The sequence below is a fragment of the Lissotriton vulgaris genome, chromosome 4_1 (genome assembly GCF_964263255.1).
Source record: "Lissotriton vulgaris chromosome 4_1, aLisVul1.2, whole genome shotgun sequence".
In the NCBI taxonomy this organism is placed as follows: domain Eukaryota; kingdom Metazoa; phylum Chordata; class Amphibia; order Caudata; family Salamandridae; genus Lissotriton; species Lissotriton vulgaris.
The window spans coordinates 1,106,965,999-1,106,985,454 of record NC_141691.1 but is presented as its reverse complement, the minus strand read 5'-3'; the positions used below and the strand labels follow the sequence as shown (position 1 = coordinate 1,106,985,454).

At 41.1% G+C, this 19,456-nt stretch overlaps 2 protein-coding genes across 2 annotated transcripts in view; both read left to right on the top strand.

The window, feature by feature from the left end:
* The window catches only part of GALNT4 (polypeptide N-acetylgalactosaminyltransferase 4), a 983,977-nt gene that overhangs the window by 282,169 nt on the left and 682,352 nt on the right, over positions 1-19,456 (top strand). The window lies entirely within an intron of this gene.
* On the top strand, positions 1,403-3,102 carry LOC147722931 (uncharacterized). Its single transcript, XM_086967413.1, has 2 exons — positions 1,403-1,829; positions 2,183-3,102. Exons 1-2 carry the CDS (start codon positions 1,403-1,405, stop codon positions 3,100-3,102), a joined length of 1,347 nt encoding a protein of 448 aa, XP_086823539.1.

The window sequence follows — 19,456 nt, the reverse complement described above, 5'->3', positions numbered from 1 at the left end:
AGATTAACTGGGCCAAATCTAGTTTCTTCCCTCTCACGGCGGCAGTAGAGCGTTTCAACATGGACTACCCCTTGGAATGGTGTGAGGATGAGCTTAAATACTTAGGAATTAAAGTGATGAGAAACAGGGAGAAATTGATGAGGGCAAACTATGGGACTATGCTGTCCAAGATTGAGGACTGTGTGACAAGATGGGTGGCGCTTCCCCTTTCCATGGCAGGCCACGCTTCCTTAATTAAAATGGTGATACCTCAGCAGGTATTGTACTTATTTCTGAATATACCCTATTACCCAGGCTAATATTTTTTTAAAGCCCTGAAATCTGAGTTAATACGATTAGTGTGGGGAGGTAAACAGCCTAGACTGCAATGGGATGTATTGATAAGGCCTTATTCCCAAGGGGGATTCGGAATACCTGATTTGGAGTTATACTTTTTAGCAGCGCAGGCACACTATGTGTGTTATTGGATTAAAAAACCTCACTATATGCCACAGGTGGCGGCGGAACACTGGCTGGCCCATCCTGTACCGCTGGACGGGGCGCTATATAGCAAGATTGGTCCAAGAGACAGTCAACCGAATGAGCTCTATAGCTCAATTATGGCATGGCATAGAATTGTGAGGAAGTTGGGTGGATCTTTGATGTACTCGCCCCTGATGCCCCTCACATACCATCCGGAAATCGTGCTACTGCAGGAGGATGTGTTCAGGAAATTCAGAAGCAAGTATGGACTCACTCAATGGGGAGATATGTATCACGACGGTGTGTTCTGTGCTCTCCCGCATATGTGTCCGGGGACCAGCAGACACCGTTAGATGTGTTTTTATATATCAGGCTGAGACAGGGAGTGAAGGCCATCACACTAACTTACCCAGACGAGCCAGCGCTACTGACACCGTTGCATGCGATACTTGAAAGACCCAAACCCAGACGCTTAGTTTCATTGATTTATAATACGGTGCATGCGCAACAGGAAAGGCAGGCGGCTCCGGCGAGGCTGAAATGGGAAGCAGATTTGGGGAGACAGTTGTCTGACTCACAGTGGGAAACCTGCTGCCTGCATTCTGAGAGAGTTTTTTTGCGAAAAATAAGGAATCGCAAATAAGGAATCGCAAATGGCAATGCATCATTAATTTCGCAATTTTATAGCGATACGGTAAAAATCGCAGTTTTTACCGAATCGCATTAAAATTGCGAATTCTTAATTGCGAATTCGCATTTTGCGATATCGCAAATTGCGAATTTACACACATGATGAATCTCATTGATTCAACTGCCTGAAAGCCAGTACAGCAATCAGGCGCAGCTGCTCCCTTGTTTGAAGGTGTGGTTTGGCAGTTTGCTGAGTGAGCTTTCCCAGGAGGTTGCTGCTGCAGTATGTGCCTCACAATTTGTTTGAAAAATGGAAAATGAGAATCCTGTTAAAGAGGGGCCAGCCAGGAAAAGGAACATTAAGTTTTCTGATCAAGAGTTGGAAATCCTCATTGAGGAGGTGACTGCAAGACAGGAGCAGCTTTTTTGTAAGCTGTCTCTGAAGGTCCCTGAGGCTGTTAAAAGGAACCTATGGATTGCCATACAAGCAAATGTGAATGCAGTAGGAGTGGCACTTCGCGATATAAACAATCTGCAAAAAAGATGGTATGACCTGCGCAGCCGTGCAAAAGAGAAGCTAGCAAAGAGGATGAAATCAGCAAAGCTTACTGGAGGTGGAACACCCAGGGATAGACCCAACACTCCCCTGGAAGACATGGTGGAAGGCACACTGTTGACTGAGGCTGTAATCGGAGTAATAAACATTGATACATCAGAGATTCCAACTCCTTCTGAAGGTAAGTGAATTGTATGTGCTTTTCAAAGTCTGAATGGAGCCCATTAATTTAATGACTGTTGATGGATTATCAATATTGTAATTATGTTGTGTATTAAATGATCTCTGTGTGTCACCAGCAACAGCCAAGTAATGTTAGTTAAATGAAAGCAGTGCATTATGGGAGTTGTAGTTTTTAGGAATCCATCATGCACACAAACAATACATTTTCTCTTTTTTACTTCATTGTTATAAAGAAATATTATGAATGAGACTAGAATCATTTCACTGACAACATTTTTACATTTTATTACATACTGATAGGAAAGTGCAAACTTCTATTAACATCATGTTTGCATTTTTTTTAAACCATAGAGGCACTGCAAGACATAATTGAGCAGGATTTAAGGGATTTCCACAACCAAGAAGTTCAAGAAACACAGTTTGAAAATGCTCCCAGTACTTCAGCAGCCAATTCACAACCACGGGAAAGACAGAGAGTGCGACAACTGCTCCAGACAGATTCAGAAACTGAGCAGAATGTCAATGTACCAGAAAGGCAACCTCAAAGCACTCCTACAGTCACTAATCCAAGGATGAGTAGGCGAAGGAGACTTCAGCAGTTTTCTTTGCGCCGAGGTACTGTGAGAGAAAGTGGTCATGTTGGGGAGGGTCCCATCACTGGCAATCTTGTTGAGGAGAAAATACTAAAGGTACAGCGCCTGCAAGGCAAAGACATTAGCATTATTAAAGGCAAACTGAGACATATCAGCAAACAAATGGGTACATTAGCTACCAGTATGAATAAAATGATCAATGTAATGAAGACAGGCCTTGAAACATCTGCATTGAAGCTTGACCGCATTGCCAATTCTTTGGAGACCATGTGCACAATGATGCAAAAACAGCAAAATATAAGTGGAAAAAGGCAGGTACGACTACTGACCAACATGCAGGCTCATAACAGGGAAATGACTCGCCTTTCAAATTGTACACGTGGCCTCTGCAAGCAGACCCTTTCAACCCAGGTACTCCTGATGAAAACATTTGAACATATTCAAAAGGGAGTGGGGACTACCTTTGAGCCATCAGGAATTTCACAGTCTAAGGCATCCCCAGAAAAGCAAATACCAATGGGGGAGAGTGGTACCGGCAGTGCTGTGAGTGGCACATCTGAGCATTGCTTAAGTGGCACAAGGCGAAGTAATAGGAAACAGAATGATGCCAGTAATATCACCATGCACAGTGGGAGAAGTACAGGGAAGGCATTAGGAGTGCGTGGCCATAAGAAATGACATTGTCTGTGATGCCTCTTGAGTGGTATTCATGAGGTCAAAGTTGTTTAAGGTTCAATACTTATCATTTGTACATGTCTGATTTAAAGACCACAATTAAGTTTGGGATACAGTGAAAGTCCATGAAGGAAATGCATTTCAGTTTCATTTTGAATTAAAATTTACATTGCTTGCAACAACAATACATGTTCAGAGTGTTTCTTACCTCATTTAGAAGTAATGCTGTGTGATCTCTGCCCTTCTCCTTCTCCCCTCTGCTGCCTCTGGTCCATGTGCTCTTGCTTGTGGTTGAGGAGGCTGATTGACATTTGGAGGTAAAACATCTTCCTCATCAAGTTCTATGCCTCTCTCAGTTGTTAGATTGTGTAGCATTGCACATGCTGCTACTATTTTACAGCAAATGTCTGGTTGGTATTGCAATGCTCCACCAGTTTTATGAAGTATTCTAAAGCGTGATTTCAACACACCAAAGGTCCTCTTTATCACATTCCTGGTTGATATGTGAGCCTGGTTGTAGTGCTGCTCTTTCCTTGTACTTGGATTTAGGTATGGTGTTAAGATATAAGACCTTACTGCATAGGCACTATCTCCTGCAATAGAAAACAATGTAAATTGAAAGTTTAAAAAAACAAATGTGTGAAGATAAAGGGAAAGTTTGTTTATTAGAATGAGACATTTACCTAGCAGGTATCCATCTCCAAATTCACGAGCAAGCAGTCTAGCATGAATGGCACTGTGTCTAAAAATGTAGGAGTCATGGGCACTTTCTGGGTAACTTGCAACTAGGTCTGTAATAATGGTTTTTGAATTACAGACTGCTTGAATATTAAGAGAATGGAAACATTTTATGTTGCGAAAAATTTACTCATTTTCTGAGGGTGGGCAAATGGGGACATGTGTGCCATCTACACAGCCAATGACATGCGGAAATTGAGCCATGTTGTAGACATCCAGTTTGGTCTTCATTAAATTCTGTTGTGTGCTAGGAAATTTTATATGATACCTTATTCTTTGTAACATGGCATTTAGAAAGGCATTAAAATATCTGGAAAGTTAACTCTGGGAGACACCACCAGCAATGGCTATTACCCCCTGAAATGACCCAGAAGCAAGGAGGTGCAATGAACACAATACCTGCACATGGGTTGGTATGGCTTGTGTCCTGCGTGTTTGCCTCTGCAAAATTGGGTCCAATTCCTGAATTAAATCTAATATTAAAGTGCCATTCAGCCTATACTTAGTAAATATCTCTGCTTCAGTCTGGCCCAGTAAGGTTATGCGCACTCTAAAGATTCTCTCCTCTATGAGCCTTCTCCTCCATCCTGCAGCTACTCTCAGCCTCTGCCTGCGAGCCAAAAAGAAAAGTGCAGCCATCCTGAAAGGCTAACTCAAGGTCTATGAGGTCCTTATATGTAGCACAGATGATTGACAGCTGCAGTGCAAGTAGTTAGTAAAATTAGCACCAGGTTGAACTTCTTCTAAATTTAAGAATTCCAAATTGCGATTTTTTAAAAAATCGCAAATTGCGATTTTTTAAAAAATCGCAAATTGCCATTTTTGATGCATTGCATTTTTTCGCAATTTTCCACAGAATCGTAATTATTGCGATTTTTTTAAGAAATCGCAATTAATATTGCGATTCCAAAAAATGCGAAATAATTAAATGAATGATGCATTCCAAAAGCATAAATTGCATTCGCAAACGGCCGAATTTTGCGATTCGCACCGTTTGCGAATGCAATTTTGTTTCATGCATCTGGGCAGTAGTTCCTCCATAGACTTTATTATACACCTGCTAAGATGCACAGATTTCAGCTTAGAGTGGACGATTGCTGTGACAGATGCCGTGCCCCTGGGGCGGATTTTTTACACTTGGCATGGGATTGTCCGAGCATCCGGGGTTACTGGAGTGAGGTGTTGGAAGCGTTATAGTGCATGATAGATGAGACACTACAGCCAGATCCCTTAATGGCATTGTTGGGGTATGTTACTCCGGTGAAAGCAGAACCCAGGAGATTTGTGGCAATGGCACTTCTCTTGGCAAAACGGAGGGTAGCCTGCAGATGGGGTAGGGGCCGGGCGCCTAAATTCAAGACATGGCTTACTGATTTAATTACCTGTCAGGAGCGACTGGCCACATATGCGGAACTGTTGCCAATAACCTTCAGGCCGAATGATATCTGGGCACCCCTCACATGTTATCTAGCAACTAGAGAGTCTATTGACTCGGGCAATGAAGATGCGAGCTCCACTCATGTGGGATAATGCAGACTTAGTGTTGCATGGCCGGTGTACGGGCGTTATGACCTCTGGGTTTGATACCACTGACATTGGCTAGTGTTCGAGTATCGGCGTATGGAGGGAAAGAGTGTTAAACTAATGGAAGGATTATCTGCTGCATCCTATTTGGCAATTGTATTCTTTAGGGAATGTTTGGGGGAAGGTGAGCGGGGACTGAAACCTGTGGGAGAATACCCTGTTGAGGTGCTATGATGATACAACTGATTATGTACCATGCTCGTATGTTACTGTGAACTCTTATACTGGACACTTGGACCATAAGCTAATGCTTTAAGTGCTGTATATGTAAGACGACTGTATGTTGTTTTGTTTTCCCTTTTGAAAAACCTTCAATAAAAAGAAAAAAAAAACTATAATGTTGTTCCAGTTATACAACAACCAAGGCTACACACGAGGGCACCTGACAAATTACTTGCCTCTTGGTTCACTAATGGCATTGTTTTCAGAATGGGGTGGCATGAATATTTCCATGATCATGTTTGAAAACTATCACTGCTAATAAATGCTTCTCAATGCAGTGATATAAACTGATCTAATAAGGTAAAACGCTCATGCATGTTAATAAAGTACTTTTTTTTGAAGTTTTTGGAGTTTATCATGTTTTTACATGTTTAGTGCAAGATGTCTTTAAAACTAAAGGTGTTCCTAAAAATAAGTTGTCTAGGACACCTTTTATTTGCCGTTACTTTAGTAAATGTGTAAATAAAGTATGCCTGTTTGTTTCACAGCTTTCTGAATGTTCCTGCTCTTTCAAGCAAACAGCAGCTCAGTGCTGCTCTTCGAATGTCTGACATAATATCGACAGACAGAATATCGACATGCAAAAATATCGGAGCAAAAATATCGACAGCAAAAATATCGGAATCCTATCTTCATTAAGGTAAGTACAAAAATATCGAAAAAATAATATCGAAGTACAAAAATATCGGAATCAAAAATATCGTTTTTTTAAATGTATTAATAATGATGTAAAAATAATATTTAAATACATATAATTTTACAACTATTAAATAAAAATATTAAAACAAAATTAAAACTAATACATATACATTTAAAATAAATAAAACACTTAAAAATTTAAAGTAATTTTAATTTTTTTCATCTAATTTATTTGATTTAATGTAATATTTTTTTGTTTTTACCCTGTACGCCTGTACCCCAAAAACCCAAAACTGACCCTGAACCCTAAAAATATCCCTGTACCCCAAAAACCCAAAACTGACCCAGAACCCTAAAAATACCCCTTTACCCAAATACTGAAAACTGACCCTGAACCCTAAAAATACCCCTTTACCCAAAAACTGAAAACTGACCCTGAACCCTAAAAATACCCCTTTACCCAAAAACTGAAAACTGACCCTAAACCCTAAAAATACCCCTTTACCCAAAAACTGAAAACTGACCCTGAACCCTAAAAATACCCTTTACCCAAAAACTGAAAACTGACCCTAAACCCTAAAAATACCCCTTTACCCAAAAACTGAAAACTGACCCTGAACCCTAAAAATACCCCTTTACCCATGAACTGAAAACTGACCCAGAACCCTAAAAATACCCCTTTACCCAAAAACTGAAAACTGACCCAGAACCCTAAAAATACCCCTTTACCCAAAAATTGAAAACTGACCCTGAACCCTAAAAATACCCCTGTACCCAAAATTAATTAATATTATTTAATTACCAATTAATTATTAATTAACAATAACAATAAAGTAAATATATTAGCACATTTGCTGTAAATAATTTAATGTAATAATTAATATTTTTTTGCCCAATTAATTAATTAAGAATAACAATAAATTGAATAAAAAAATTACTATAATTAATGTAATTAAATAATTAATATTAATTAATTACCAACTAATTAATAATTATAAATATGTAAAAAATTATAATAATTAATTCACTAATTAATGGAAATTAATTACCAATTAATTATTAATTAAAATATGTACAAACATATATCAATTAATTAATTATTATTAAATTACTTCCCACCCTATTCCCCTATAAACCCACAACCCGCTACAGAACATATTTATCAATTAATCAATTAATTAAAAATAATTAAAAATTAATTCTCAATAATTAATTAATAATTCCTACTAATTAATAATTAATTTAACATAATTAAATTACTTCCCACCCTATTCCCCTATAAACCCACAACCCGCTACAGTAGTAAAAGACAATATTTAATTAAATTACATTAAAAATAAATAATAAAACATAATAAATACAATATAATATACACTAAATGTATTAAAAAATTGATATTAGTAACATCAAAGTTATTAATTTCGATATTATTGACATCGATATTTACAACTTCGATATTACTGATATCATACCAATATCGATATTTAGACTGTCGATATTACTTACCTTCGATATTTTTGTATATCGATATTTAAACTTTGATATTTTTGTATATCGATATTTTGTCTGTGTACCCTGCTCTTCACCTGGGGGGCTGCAACTAATGGTCAGGTGGGCCACATGCAACCCCCAGGCCATACTTGGAGTACCCCTGCTCTGTAAGAAAGTGGGGCGACATGACACCCCACTCCGGACGCACATCCATCGTTAATGCATAAAGATGCAACATTTGTTCCAATTTCGTCAAAGGGATTTTTATTTTCATTTGTTCATAGTTTGTTTAAAGATCATCTTTTTAGCCAGTCACTCGGTGGACGCTTATGTTTGCACAATCCCTAATGCTGAAGAGATGCCGATGCTGGCTTTACTCTGCAGCATGGCGTATAACATAAGTATTCCTCATCACGTTGCTTTAAATACCTAATGCATTTCGGGCCTTTTTAGGCCCTTCGTCAGGGGTTATCTATAAACGTTAAAAACATAGTCATTAGCTGTATTTGTTACTCGGATTATGTTTGCCACAATAAGCACATTAATAAAATTTTAAACTTACATGTATATAACAGGAGTGTACCCCCTAATCAATGTATTGCCCTCTGATTTCCTAAGTGTGTTACCGGTCGTTTCGTACCTGCGCTAGAATCCGTTAAACTCATACAAATTCTTGTGATGTTATTCCCTCACCAGTTAATACATCCCCCACGTAATCCAAGTTCTCCCCTTATTATACAAGCCTCTATCAAAAGCGAGCCAATTCTCATACGCATTCTCAAATGCTCACATTCAAGGAAAAGATATTCGATAAGTCCAGCGTGTGACTTATCGAATATCTTTTCCTTGAATGTGAAATACACAAACTATATTTTTGAAAACATAGACAATGGATGACGAGTAGTTGGATTTATGGTTTATCTTATGTCACAGTCAGTCAGTTCAGTCAAAACAAGCTTTATTCGATTGCATTTAAAATCATAACAGCAGCAAAACAACATATATTTAAAAATTGATTACAATTTAACAAAGTTCATAAAGTTAAAAAACAATCAAGGGTTCAAATCTGTCGAGATATCCAATGTACATAAATATAAAGGTTTCACATCAGTATAAGTCATACACAGTATGAAAAAGTTCAAAATAGTTAAAAAGTCAATAGCAGGAATACAGGGTGATAAGGTCACCCTTCCAGTTGCCTCGGGGATAGTGTCCTGGTCCTTGTACGCATAGCTGCGACCAGGAAGCTAGCAACCCATGAAGATTGTCCTGGTACTACCTAATAACTGAAGATAAAGAAGCGCAGGACGTACCTGGACGAAACCTGCATCTCTTAAAATGGGTGCCAAGAACCTCATTCTACTCTCTTTGTAGTGGCTACAAAACATGACAAATGTGCCAAGAACCTCATTCTACTCTCTTTGTAGTGGCTACAAAACATGACAAAATGCATGAGGGTTTGCTCAGAAAAGTTATCGCAGCTACACGGGGTAGACTCATCAGGAACACCCCACACAGGGAAATCACCCAGGGAATATTGGATTATATTGAACCTAAATCTAATGAGCAAATGGCGATGGAATGGTCTGCTCACAATTTTTAGATAAGGTTCAATTTGGGGCGTGGTCAGAAGGAGAAAGTTGGCTCTAACTCTAGGTTTAGTGAGTTCTATCTCCTCCCGTGTTTGAGCTGCCCTCCTCATGAAGTTTTCTTTAATCCATTTCAAGTCTTCCTTAAGTATAGTGTTTGGGTGACTAAAAGGGTTTGGTCTTATGTCACAACTTTATCTATACAGAGCACATGATCGATATATGTTGTAGTCAATATAGATAATGATACCAGCGGGTGGGCGGTGAATTTTTTATTTTCATATTGAGGTTGACACTTTAAACACCAATGGTGAACATACTTCAAGAGTTTTTAACTGTGATACTCTGTAGCGGGAGCATTTGAGAATGTGTAGCACTTACAAATGGATTATGTTAAAAGGCGTAGTGCACTATGGGTTGTGTAGTACTATTGAACTAGCGGATGGTAATTGGATAGAGTAGAGTGGACGGGGAAACACCACAGGGGCCTTAAATAAAACAAGTGAGTTATGTTATCAGAAGGGTTCCGGATAGGATAATAAGCAGTGACCAGAATTTTTAAGGTATTGGCTCGCTTTTGATAGAGGCTTGTATAATAAGGGGAGAACTTGGATTACGTGGGGGATGTATTAACTGGTGAGGGAATAACATTACAAGAATTTGTATGAGTTTAACGGATTCTAGCGCAGGTACAGAAACGACCGCTAACACACTTAGGAAATCAGAGGGCATTACATTGATTAGGAGGTGCACTCCTGTTATATACATGTACGTTTTTAATTTTATTATTGTGCTTAATGTGGCAAACATAATCCGAGTAACAAATACAGCTAATGACTATGTTTTTAATGTTTATAGATAACTCCTGACGAAGGGCCTAAAAAGGCCCGAAATGCAATGGGTATTTAAAGCAACATGATGAGGAATACTTATGTTATACACCATGCTGCGGAGTAAAACCAGCATCGGCTTCTCTTCAGCATTAAGGATTGTGCAAACATAAGTGTCCACCGAGTGACTGGCTAAAAAGATGATCTTTAAACAAACTATGAGCAAATGAAAATAAAAATCCTTTTGAAGAAATTGGAACAAATGTTGCATCTTTATGCATGAACGATGGCTGTGCGTCCGGAGTGGGGTGTCATGTCGCCTCACTTTCTTCTAGTGATTACTATACACACGTGTATTGGGCAGTCCATGATTCCGGGCATGCACGCCAACAAAATACAAACAAACCAACTCATTGATGAAAGAAGGGAGATCAAAACAGTGTGCACTCTGTCACCTTTTCCTTTTACCCCTGCTCTGTATCATTGCAAGTGACCAGGCAAAACCTCACCTTAGATGCGTCCTGAAAATCACTCACATGGTGTCTTTAATGATTTCTGTTGCATTGTTTGCAAGGATTCTGCGTTTCTGCCTCAATATTTAGTAAACAATATGGCCGCTACATTGAATCATGCTCACTGACATCATAACACTGGGCTCCCAATGTTCGAAGTTACTGGGTGCTTTTCAACTTGCTGACTTCTCCCAACATTAATTACAGAGTTGGGATTGCCAGCAGTCAGCCACATACTAGTTCTTTACTTGTTTTCTTATTTTGATCAGTACTCAGCAGTTGGCTTTATCCATTTTTAATCTGGGTGCATCCACATATAAGTGGGGTATGTTCCCCAGGCACTGAGTCTGAGGTCCTTACTATGAAGGTTTCTTTGTTTATTCACAAAACGTTATAATAAAAAAAATTGTTCATGAATATGAAATTTTTATTAGAACTGTTGCATCACAATTCTGTTCCAATTTTCAACCGTTGTACACTTCAATTCCCAGAATGCATAATAGTTGTTACATAGCTTTTCGTCATCCCAATGCATTTCGGCAAGGTTGCCTTCGTCTGGGGATATTCTGTAACAATAACTTATGTATTTCGGTAAGTGCTCCGCTTATATACATGGAGTAAGTCACAAAGAAGTGTGAAATGGCTTTACCCACAACATAGTGAATCGTTATTGGTGAACGTGGGGTTAAGAAAAAGATGGTTGACATTTTATTGGGCGCTGATAAGGTGAACACAATGTGCTTTTGTGAATTATTCAAAACATAGCTAATGTGTGCTCGGTGCTCGGTGCTCAAACGGTAGCGACAACAAGGGTGTAACGTGGTGTTAGGTTGAATGGGCGCCTGAGATTAAAACACCAAGGTTCCAAGTCACGAGTGAAAGAAACGCATTTTGCAAATTGTCATGCCGGTTGACAACCACTTAAAAAGATACTGTTGGTTCAACATGTTCAATGAGTGCTTAGTGCTCGAACGGTAACAACGACAAAGGTGAAACAAGGAGTTAGGTTGAATAGGCGCCTATGTGTAAAACGCCAAGGTGCCGAATCACAAGTGAGTGAAACGCGTTGAGGAAAATATCATGCTAGTTTACAACCACTTAAGAAGATGCCCTTGGTTCTACGTGTTCATATAACCACAGTTAACATAACGTATTAACAGAAATACGGCATTGCTGCTTACTGGGTGTGAAGGGTGAAAAAGACGCTGGCGTCTCTCAGTGTGTTTCGAATCTAACGCTGCGTATCCGGATATGTTGGTGACCAGGAAAGGGGTGTTGTTATGACGTGTGTGTACTAGAGTGATAGACATAGAAGACGGCTAGTGGGTGATGTGTAAGGATGCAATCAATTACAAAGATAGTGTCTGGTTCTCGACTTATGGTGGGTGGTTCTTATGACGTATATGTGATAGAGTAATAGACATAGAGAACGGCTAGCGGGTGGTGTGTAAGGATACAGTCAATTTGTGAACATAGAGGCTGGTTCAAGAAATATAATGCCACAGGGGGCCTAATCGTCAACCACATCAAGTACGTTAATCAATATACTGTGAATTAAGATACAATAAATAAATAAATCGTAACCTTGGTGATCGTAAAACATTGATGTGGAAAATAAGTATGAAAAATGGAAAACATGTTATAAGTCCAAATACTGTCCAGATCTTATTCCTAAAGATAACATAGAAACTCCATACGATCATTCATACCATGAGGTTTCATGGAACATAGGAGGTTAATCCAATAATTTTCGCACTGTAACAGGAAATTGTGATTGTCTCTTCTTTCTCGTTTTTCGATAGTTTCAATAGTAGAACACAAAATTTCAATTGGCTGATGTTGTGGCCGGCTTCTAAAAAGTGATGTGTTACGGTTGATTTTATCTGTTTGGTTCTAATGTTAGATTTGGCTCATTCAACCGTATTTTTATTTTTCTTTCTGTTTGACCGATGTAAATTTTCCCAAAGTGGCACTTTAACATATAGACTACATTCGCAGTGTCACATGTAGCTGTTGCCTTCACTTTAATCTTATGTCCTTTCATGGGATGGGTAATGTGTGATCCTTTGATGATGCTGTTACAGTTGTTACAATTCCAGCATGGTTTTGTGCCTTTATGTGTGATTTCCAATGCTGATGGACCAGGGTGTTTTAATCTTTCACCAATATTTTTACCTCTGGGGTATGCAAATATTGGTTCTTGTTAAAAAATGTGATTAAAATCCTGCTCCAATTTCAATATTTGCCAGTGCTTCTTGATAATCCATTTGTAGGAGGCACCCATTAGGGAAAATCTGGAAACAACGGTAAGCCAATCCTTGGTGGGTTTCTTTTGTGTTAGGAGTAATTCTTCTCTGGGTTTGAGCGAACAGCGGTGATTAGCTTGTTCTGGTACCTTTTCAGGGTATCCACGAGATTTGAAACTCTGGGTCATCATTTCAAGTTATACTGTAGCTTTCTTTTGATTGGAAACTATCCTTTTAACTCTTAACATCTGCATGTATGGTAGGTGCTGTTTGAGAGGTTGTGGGTGGAAACTTTGATAATATAGAGTGTTGTTTCTGTGAGTGTCCTTCCTATATAAATCGCTCTCAAAACCTGTGGGTGTTCCGGTAATTCTGACGTCCAAAAATGTGATGGATTGTTCCTGTATTTCATAAGTGAATTGTATGCGTCTGTCAATCTGATTAAGTTTGTGTAGTTGTTCACTTAAGGTGGTTGCTGGACATTTACATAGGACGAAAATGTTGTCCATAAATCTAAGGAATAGTTTTGTATGGGTTGACAATGGTTGCACCATCAAGATGTTATCTTCCTCGAAGCTGTTCATAAAGATGTTAGCATACGCAGGTGTTGCACAATTTCCCATGGAAGTGCCAGTTTTTTGTTAAACCAGTTGTTATTCCATTTGAAGTAGCTATGTAATAAGGTAAATTCTATGAGTTCCATAAGGAAAACTTTTAAGTTGTCTTCATACTCCGTTCGTAATAGGGCGTGTTCAACCGCCTCTATTCCTAGTTGGTGAGGAATGGACGTGTACAGTGAATTAACATCCACTGTACAACGATGGCCACCCCGCTGTGGGTCTCCGAGAGGCTGGGAACCCTGGGCCGAACCAAAGGATTCCGTAACTGGGACCTCATCAGTATTTCCCGCATTAAAGATTTGTGGGGCCCGAATGGAGTAGTGTCCTTCGCCTCTCTCCAAAGCACTTAGGAACTGGCACATACAGAACACTTTCGATACCTGCAGGTCAGACACTCCCTCCAGGCGAATATCCCCTCAGGAACTCAGCCCCCGGACTCCTCCCCCCTGGACCATATCACTCACGTACAAAAAAATTGTCAACAACTCTCCAGACCTCTTGCTGCCGCACAAAGGGAAATGGGAAGCTGATGGTCTAGAAATAGATGAGGAAGAGTGGAGGACTGCGCTCGCTTCCCCTAAGAAAGTAGCCATATCGGCTAGGCTCCGGTTGATTCAGTTAAAAATTCTCCACCGAGCATATTTCTCTGAGACCAGGCTGCAACGAATAGGCCGCAGCGAGGAGGGGCTTTGTAGAAAAGGATGTGGTGATAGAGGGACCTTCTTTCATACCCTGTGGGAATGCCCTGTGCTGCAGAATTACTGGAACCGGGTTGTTCGTTGCATGCAGGAGGTATGGGGGGGTAGTGTTGCGGCTGGAAGCGAAGAGGTGCCTGCTAAACATCTGGGAACCCACAGATCTGCCGCCTCGTGGGTGGCTGTGGGTTACACTGGGCTGTGCCATTGAAAAACAGAATATAGCTAGACAGTGGGGGGCAACGAGGCCTCCGAGACTGGGCACCTGGAAGACTGACATTGACTGGTGCATGCTCCAGGAGAAATCGGTACGTGGTACGTGGATGCCCATGAAAATGGATTGAAGTTTGGTCCAAATGGAACGAGTACAGAGGCAACATATGTGAAACCCCCAAATTTCCTCAGTTGACGAACTGCTCGTACTGTGAATTGAAATGTGATGCACTGCTTTGATTGTTTTTACACTGTTAATGTTTCCTCTGCCTTATGTCTCCCGATATGCACATATGAATGCAATGTATCTTCAATGTGATGACCGTCACACCTTTAATTTTGTTAATAAAAAGAATTTTTTTAAAAAAAACATCCACTGTACATAGTAAGATTTCTTCATCCTCAGCGATGACGATTTGATTGAGCTTATTGAAAAAATCAGTGGTGTCCTTTATGAATGTTCTCATAGCCGTGATACACGGTTGTAAATGGTGGTCTAGAAACTTTCCCACTGGTTCATGTAAGCTCCCTTGTGCTGTGACTATCGGTCTACATGGTGGTCTAACCGGGTCTTTATGTATTTTTGGAACCATAAATAACGTTGGACTCTTTGGATTGGGTTGTATCAAGTATTTCTTCACTTTGTCATTAATTGTCCCATTATCAAAGGCTTTCTGAACAATGCACTGTAAGGTAGCTGCGCACTGTTCCGTGGGGTTTGCATCCAGTTTCATATAGGTGTCTGAATCCATTAGGTATTTTGCTACTTGCTCATTGTAATAGCTGGTATTTAGGATGACTAGCACCCCACCTTTATCTGCTTTTGTACATATGATATCGGTTTTCAATTATATAGCTTTCACTATGCCCAATTCTTTTGCCGTGAGATTACTATATTTCGTCTTCCTTTGGCAATTGAATTTGGCTATGTCATTTTTTACTAACGTTTCAAACATATCTAAGCTTTTGTGGCTTATGGGTGCCATGTAGGAGCTTTTCAATTGTAAACCTTTTAATGGGTTCTCCTCTTTTTTTCTGGGGGTTTCCACTATGTTTTCAAAAAAATGACGTAATCTAAGTTTCCTCATAAGCTTAAAGAAACTGATGTCGAGTTCCAATGTGTTGGTGCCGGTAGTGGGTACAAAGGAGGCTCCCCTTTGTAATGTTTTCAATTCGATCTCATTGAAATGGTAATCAGAGATGTTGATTACTAGGTTATCTATTGATTCCCTCTTTTGCCTTTGTCCTCTTCGCTGTAACTGTGTGAGTCTGAGGCTGCTCTTTGTCCTTGTCCTTGCTTTTTTCTTTTGCTCCTCCTGGGTCGTCCTGTCCTTCCGGGCCTCCCCCTAAAAAAGGCACTCCAACGGTGTCTGAGCTTGGTCCTGATGTTGGTGATGTGGTCGATGAACTGAATGGTGTGGTAGGTATAGGCGTTCTCTCCGTTCTTCTTGGCTGACCAGCGTTATCACTGTCAGACAATGAGGTATCGGTGTTTGAAGTGTATGGTTTATTTTGCCTACATTTGGCGTAAATATCAGCCCATGAATAAACTTCTCCCAGTTTATAATCGATGGTGTCCCTGCGGAATTTGCGTACTTTCCGATCATTAACCTCTGCAGCGCGTTGAGAAAGTTGTATGTTGATATCGTCCAATGTTTTAGCCAATTCCTCTGCCGTCATGGTTTTTTCCAGTTCAGTTTTGATGTTGGAAATTTCTTTAGATAGTTCCTTCAAAATGTTGGAAAGCTCCACAATGATTAATAAAATTAGATCCAATGAGCATTTGTTTAGGATAGCAAACCATCGGTCTTTAAACTTTTGTACATTCTTGCATAAAGATTGTTTGAGTGGTATCCTCAAACCTCTAGGAATCCTTTGAGCCTTGTGGTACCTGATCATGGTACTAGCGTGCAGGCGCTGATTATTCTCCTTCCTTGGTAAGTACAGAAGTTGTCGTATATTTTGTTCCTTAGTGCGACTAGTGGTGAACTCAGTGACTTCTTCATGTATTAGCGCGTAGATCCTGGAGGCTTCATCATCTCCGAAAGCAAAAGTTTCTGCTCTAGTTTCAGTTAAATTAGAAATCTCATCGTTCTACATTTTATATGGTGGTGTGCTGCTCACCCAGATCAGAATCGTAGTGATATATCCAAGGGGTTTAGTGTGCGCACTACCAAGTTTTAAACGTAGTTGTATGGCTGTGTCGTACCCTGGAGCACGACACAGTCATACACCTATGTTTAAAACTTGGTAGTGCGCACACTAAACCCCTTGGATTTATCCATTTATACCCATTTCGCAGAGTCCACAACTGTTACCAATTCTGCAGTGTTAAATAATACTCGTCCTAGTGTCAAACCTGGACATTTATTACAAGTGGGCCAGGCGCCCTGATGCCATAATCCACAACATTATTTTATCACTGCCCCACATATGAAATGTGGAACTTACAGAATTACAGTTGAATGCAGTAAACAGCTTAAAGAGAAACTCACACATACGCACTCCTCGACTGCAGCGAACACTTCCTCTTTAAAATGCTTTCCCTCCTTCACCCCCACTTTTGTAGACCCGCTATCTGATACTCCTGCTCCTCCTCTACCATAGGTGATTGTCAGATGCTGCACCTTTCCCCATGTTTCGTGTCACTGACTGTTCTTACAAGCTGTTACTGTCCCCAGTGTCTGATTCCCCCTTTATATCCCTAATTCTGCTCTGCAGCGATGGAAAGACTACATTACCAGCAGACCACCTCTCAGGGCTACCCTTGTTCTCCATGTATGCCTCCTTCAGAAACCCTGGAATCAACAGATTCTCCATCCCCCAGCTCAAGGAGCTCCGAGCGCTGCAGCTACTTCGGCAGCCTTTGCCCGTGCTTTCCCCTGTCGTCTAACTCAACTACGCTCTGGCTCACTGACTACATGGCACCTTTTCTGTACTCATGCTCTACCTTATCCTGCACAATCCACCTCGAGCTAAACACCAACTAAAAACCACCAAGGTGCACAGGTAAGAAGACAAAGAGGAAGTATTCCTCAACACACCTACCCTTTTCCGTTACCGGATCCTGCAACTGCTATCCCTTAACCAATGCCCAGGCATCAAAAACCGCCAGACATCAAAACACACATGAAAGGCCCAGGGAGTGACTTTGGCAGTCTCATATCACTCCAGAAACCCCATTTTCGTGCCCCAGGTGATGATGAGAAACCTTACTCTGGAAAACATACAATGCTCCAGCCATGTAGCACTTGGAGGATATTGTTATGAAAAGCCCACACTTAAGCAGTGGTACAGCACAGACAAGAAAACTGCTTGGAAGAAACCCACAATACTATGTTGTTTACTACTAGGGAAAGAAACCCGTACTGAAGCTCTAATTCAGTCCCTGGGTGTAAGAAATTAGATTATTATTTGAGGTGGGCAAATGTCCACCTCAGAGGGCAAGGCCGCCACCTGGCAAATTAAATAAACCTGTGCAAAGTGTAAAGTATTTAAACAGTGCATGCACAGTAGAAAAGGCCACACAAAACACAATAAAATTCTAGAACCAATAAAAAAAAAGAGAAACAACAGTATGGGTAAAATAAGACCAGAACGACAAACATCCAGTCAGGGGAACTGGAGATATATATATTTTTTGACAATCTTTTTATTAACATTGCTCTCAGATTCACAATTCTCAGTGCGCAATATTGGAGATATTTATTTTTAAACATTTAACTAAAAAGAGCACCAAAAAGCACACATCTCTAATGAAAGTCTTTGGGAGTGGTAGACTGGGACAAAGGCGCAATTTAAGGTCGACCGTGAAGGAGCCTTAGTCTGATACAATGGATTGGTCCCAGTGAAAGTCTGGAAGTTAGAAAATTTAAAAAAAGTTTCTACGTCCAAACTCAGAAAGAGACTTTGCCACTTTTTCAGAATAAAAATTCTTCTTGCGTCAGCTGCTACTGAAATTGTAGCCGTTGCTGTGGTATTGTAGGCTTGATACTTGAAGCAGGTTGGTTCTTCTGGAACTATGGAGCTTTGTTCTAAGTCCCAACGCAGACTTGAACGTAGTCAGTTATTCTGAGTTACTTGGAGCCTTGTCTGGGACAAAGCTGAAATTCATTTCTACACCATGGAACTGCAGGTTGAATACTTTATTCTGCAGATCCCTCTGAACCTATAGAGCTCTGGAGGAAATGTTTAAAAAAGTTTACAGGGGCGTGGTCTGACCAGCGATGTGGTAGGACGTGCTGCGGAGGAGCTCCCGTCATCTGCCGCTTGCTTAAGCTATTAAAGCGGAGCTGGGATGCCCCCTTTTTGCCCTGCTGGGGGTGGATGCTGATTGCCCTTACCTGGAATGTATGCGGTGCTGTGGAATTGCCCCTGTAGTGCCGGAGCGGGCGGAAGGCCGGAGGTGAGCGGAGAGCCTGCGGCGGGAGCCGCCATCTTGCGACTCTAGCGATGAGGCCCGCCCCGCTGTGTGCAGACCCGCGAGAAGCTGCCGGCGCCCCGAGGCGAGGTGAGAGGCTCCGGTGGCGGTGGAGGGGGCTGCGGCGCGGAGGATGGTGTGAGGAGCGGACCCACGGGCGTTGCGATATTGGCGGCGACGTTGGGGCCTACGGAGAGGAGGGAGACCCCTGCCGCCATCTTACGTCTCCCGCGCTGAGACCCGCACTGCTGTTCTGCGGTGGGTCGGCCCGGGAGACGTTGCGGACGCATCGAGGCGAGGTGAGGGACTCCAGCTGCGGCGGCGGGAGCCTCGGTGCAAGTGGAGGCGCAGCAGACATCGAGTTTCTGGTGGCAACATTGGGGCCCACACAGAGGAGGGAAACTTGAGAGGTGCACACGGCCTGGTTTCGCCCCTCCTGTTGGGGTGAGTGCACGACGGAGCGGAGAGGAGCAGTGCAGCGAGGGGCCCTGCTTATATCCTGCGACTGGGGTGCCTGCTACTGACTTGCCGAGAGGCGGTGGGCCTGTGCCGGCCTTG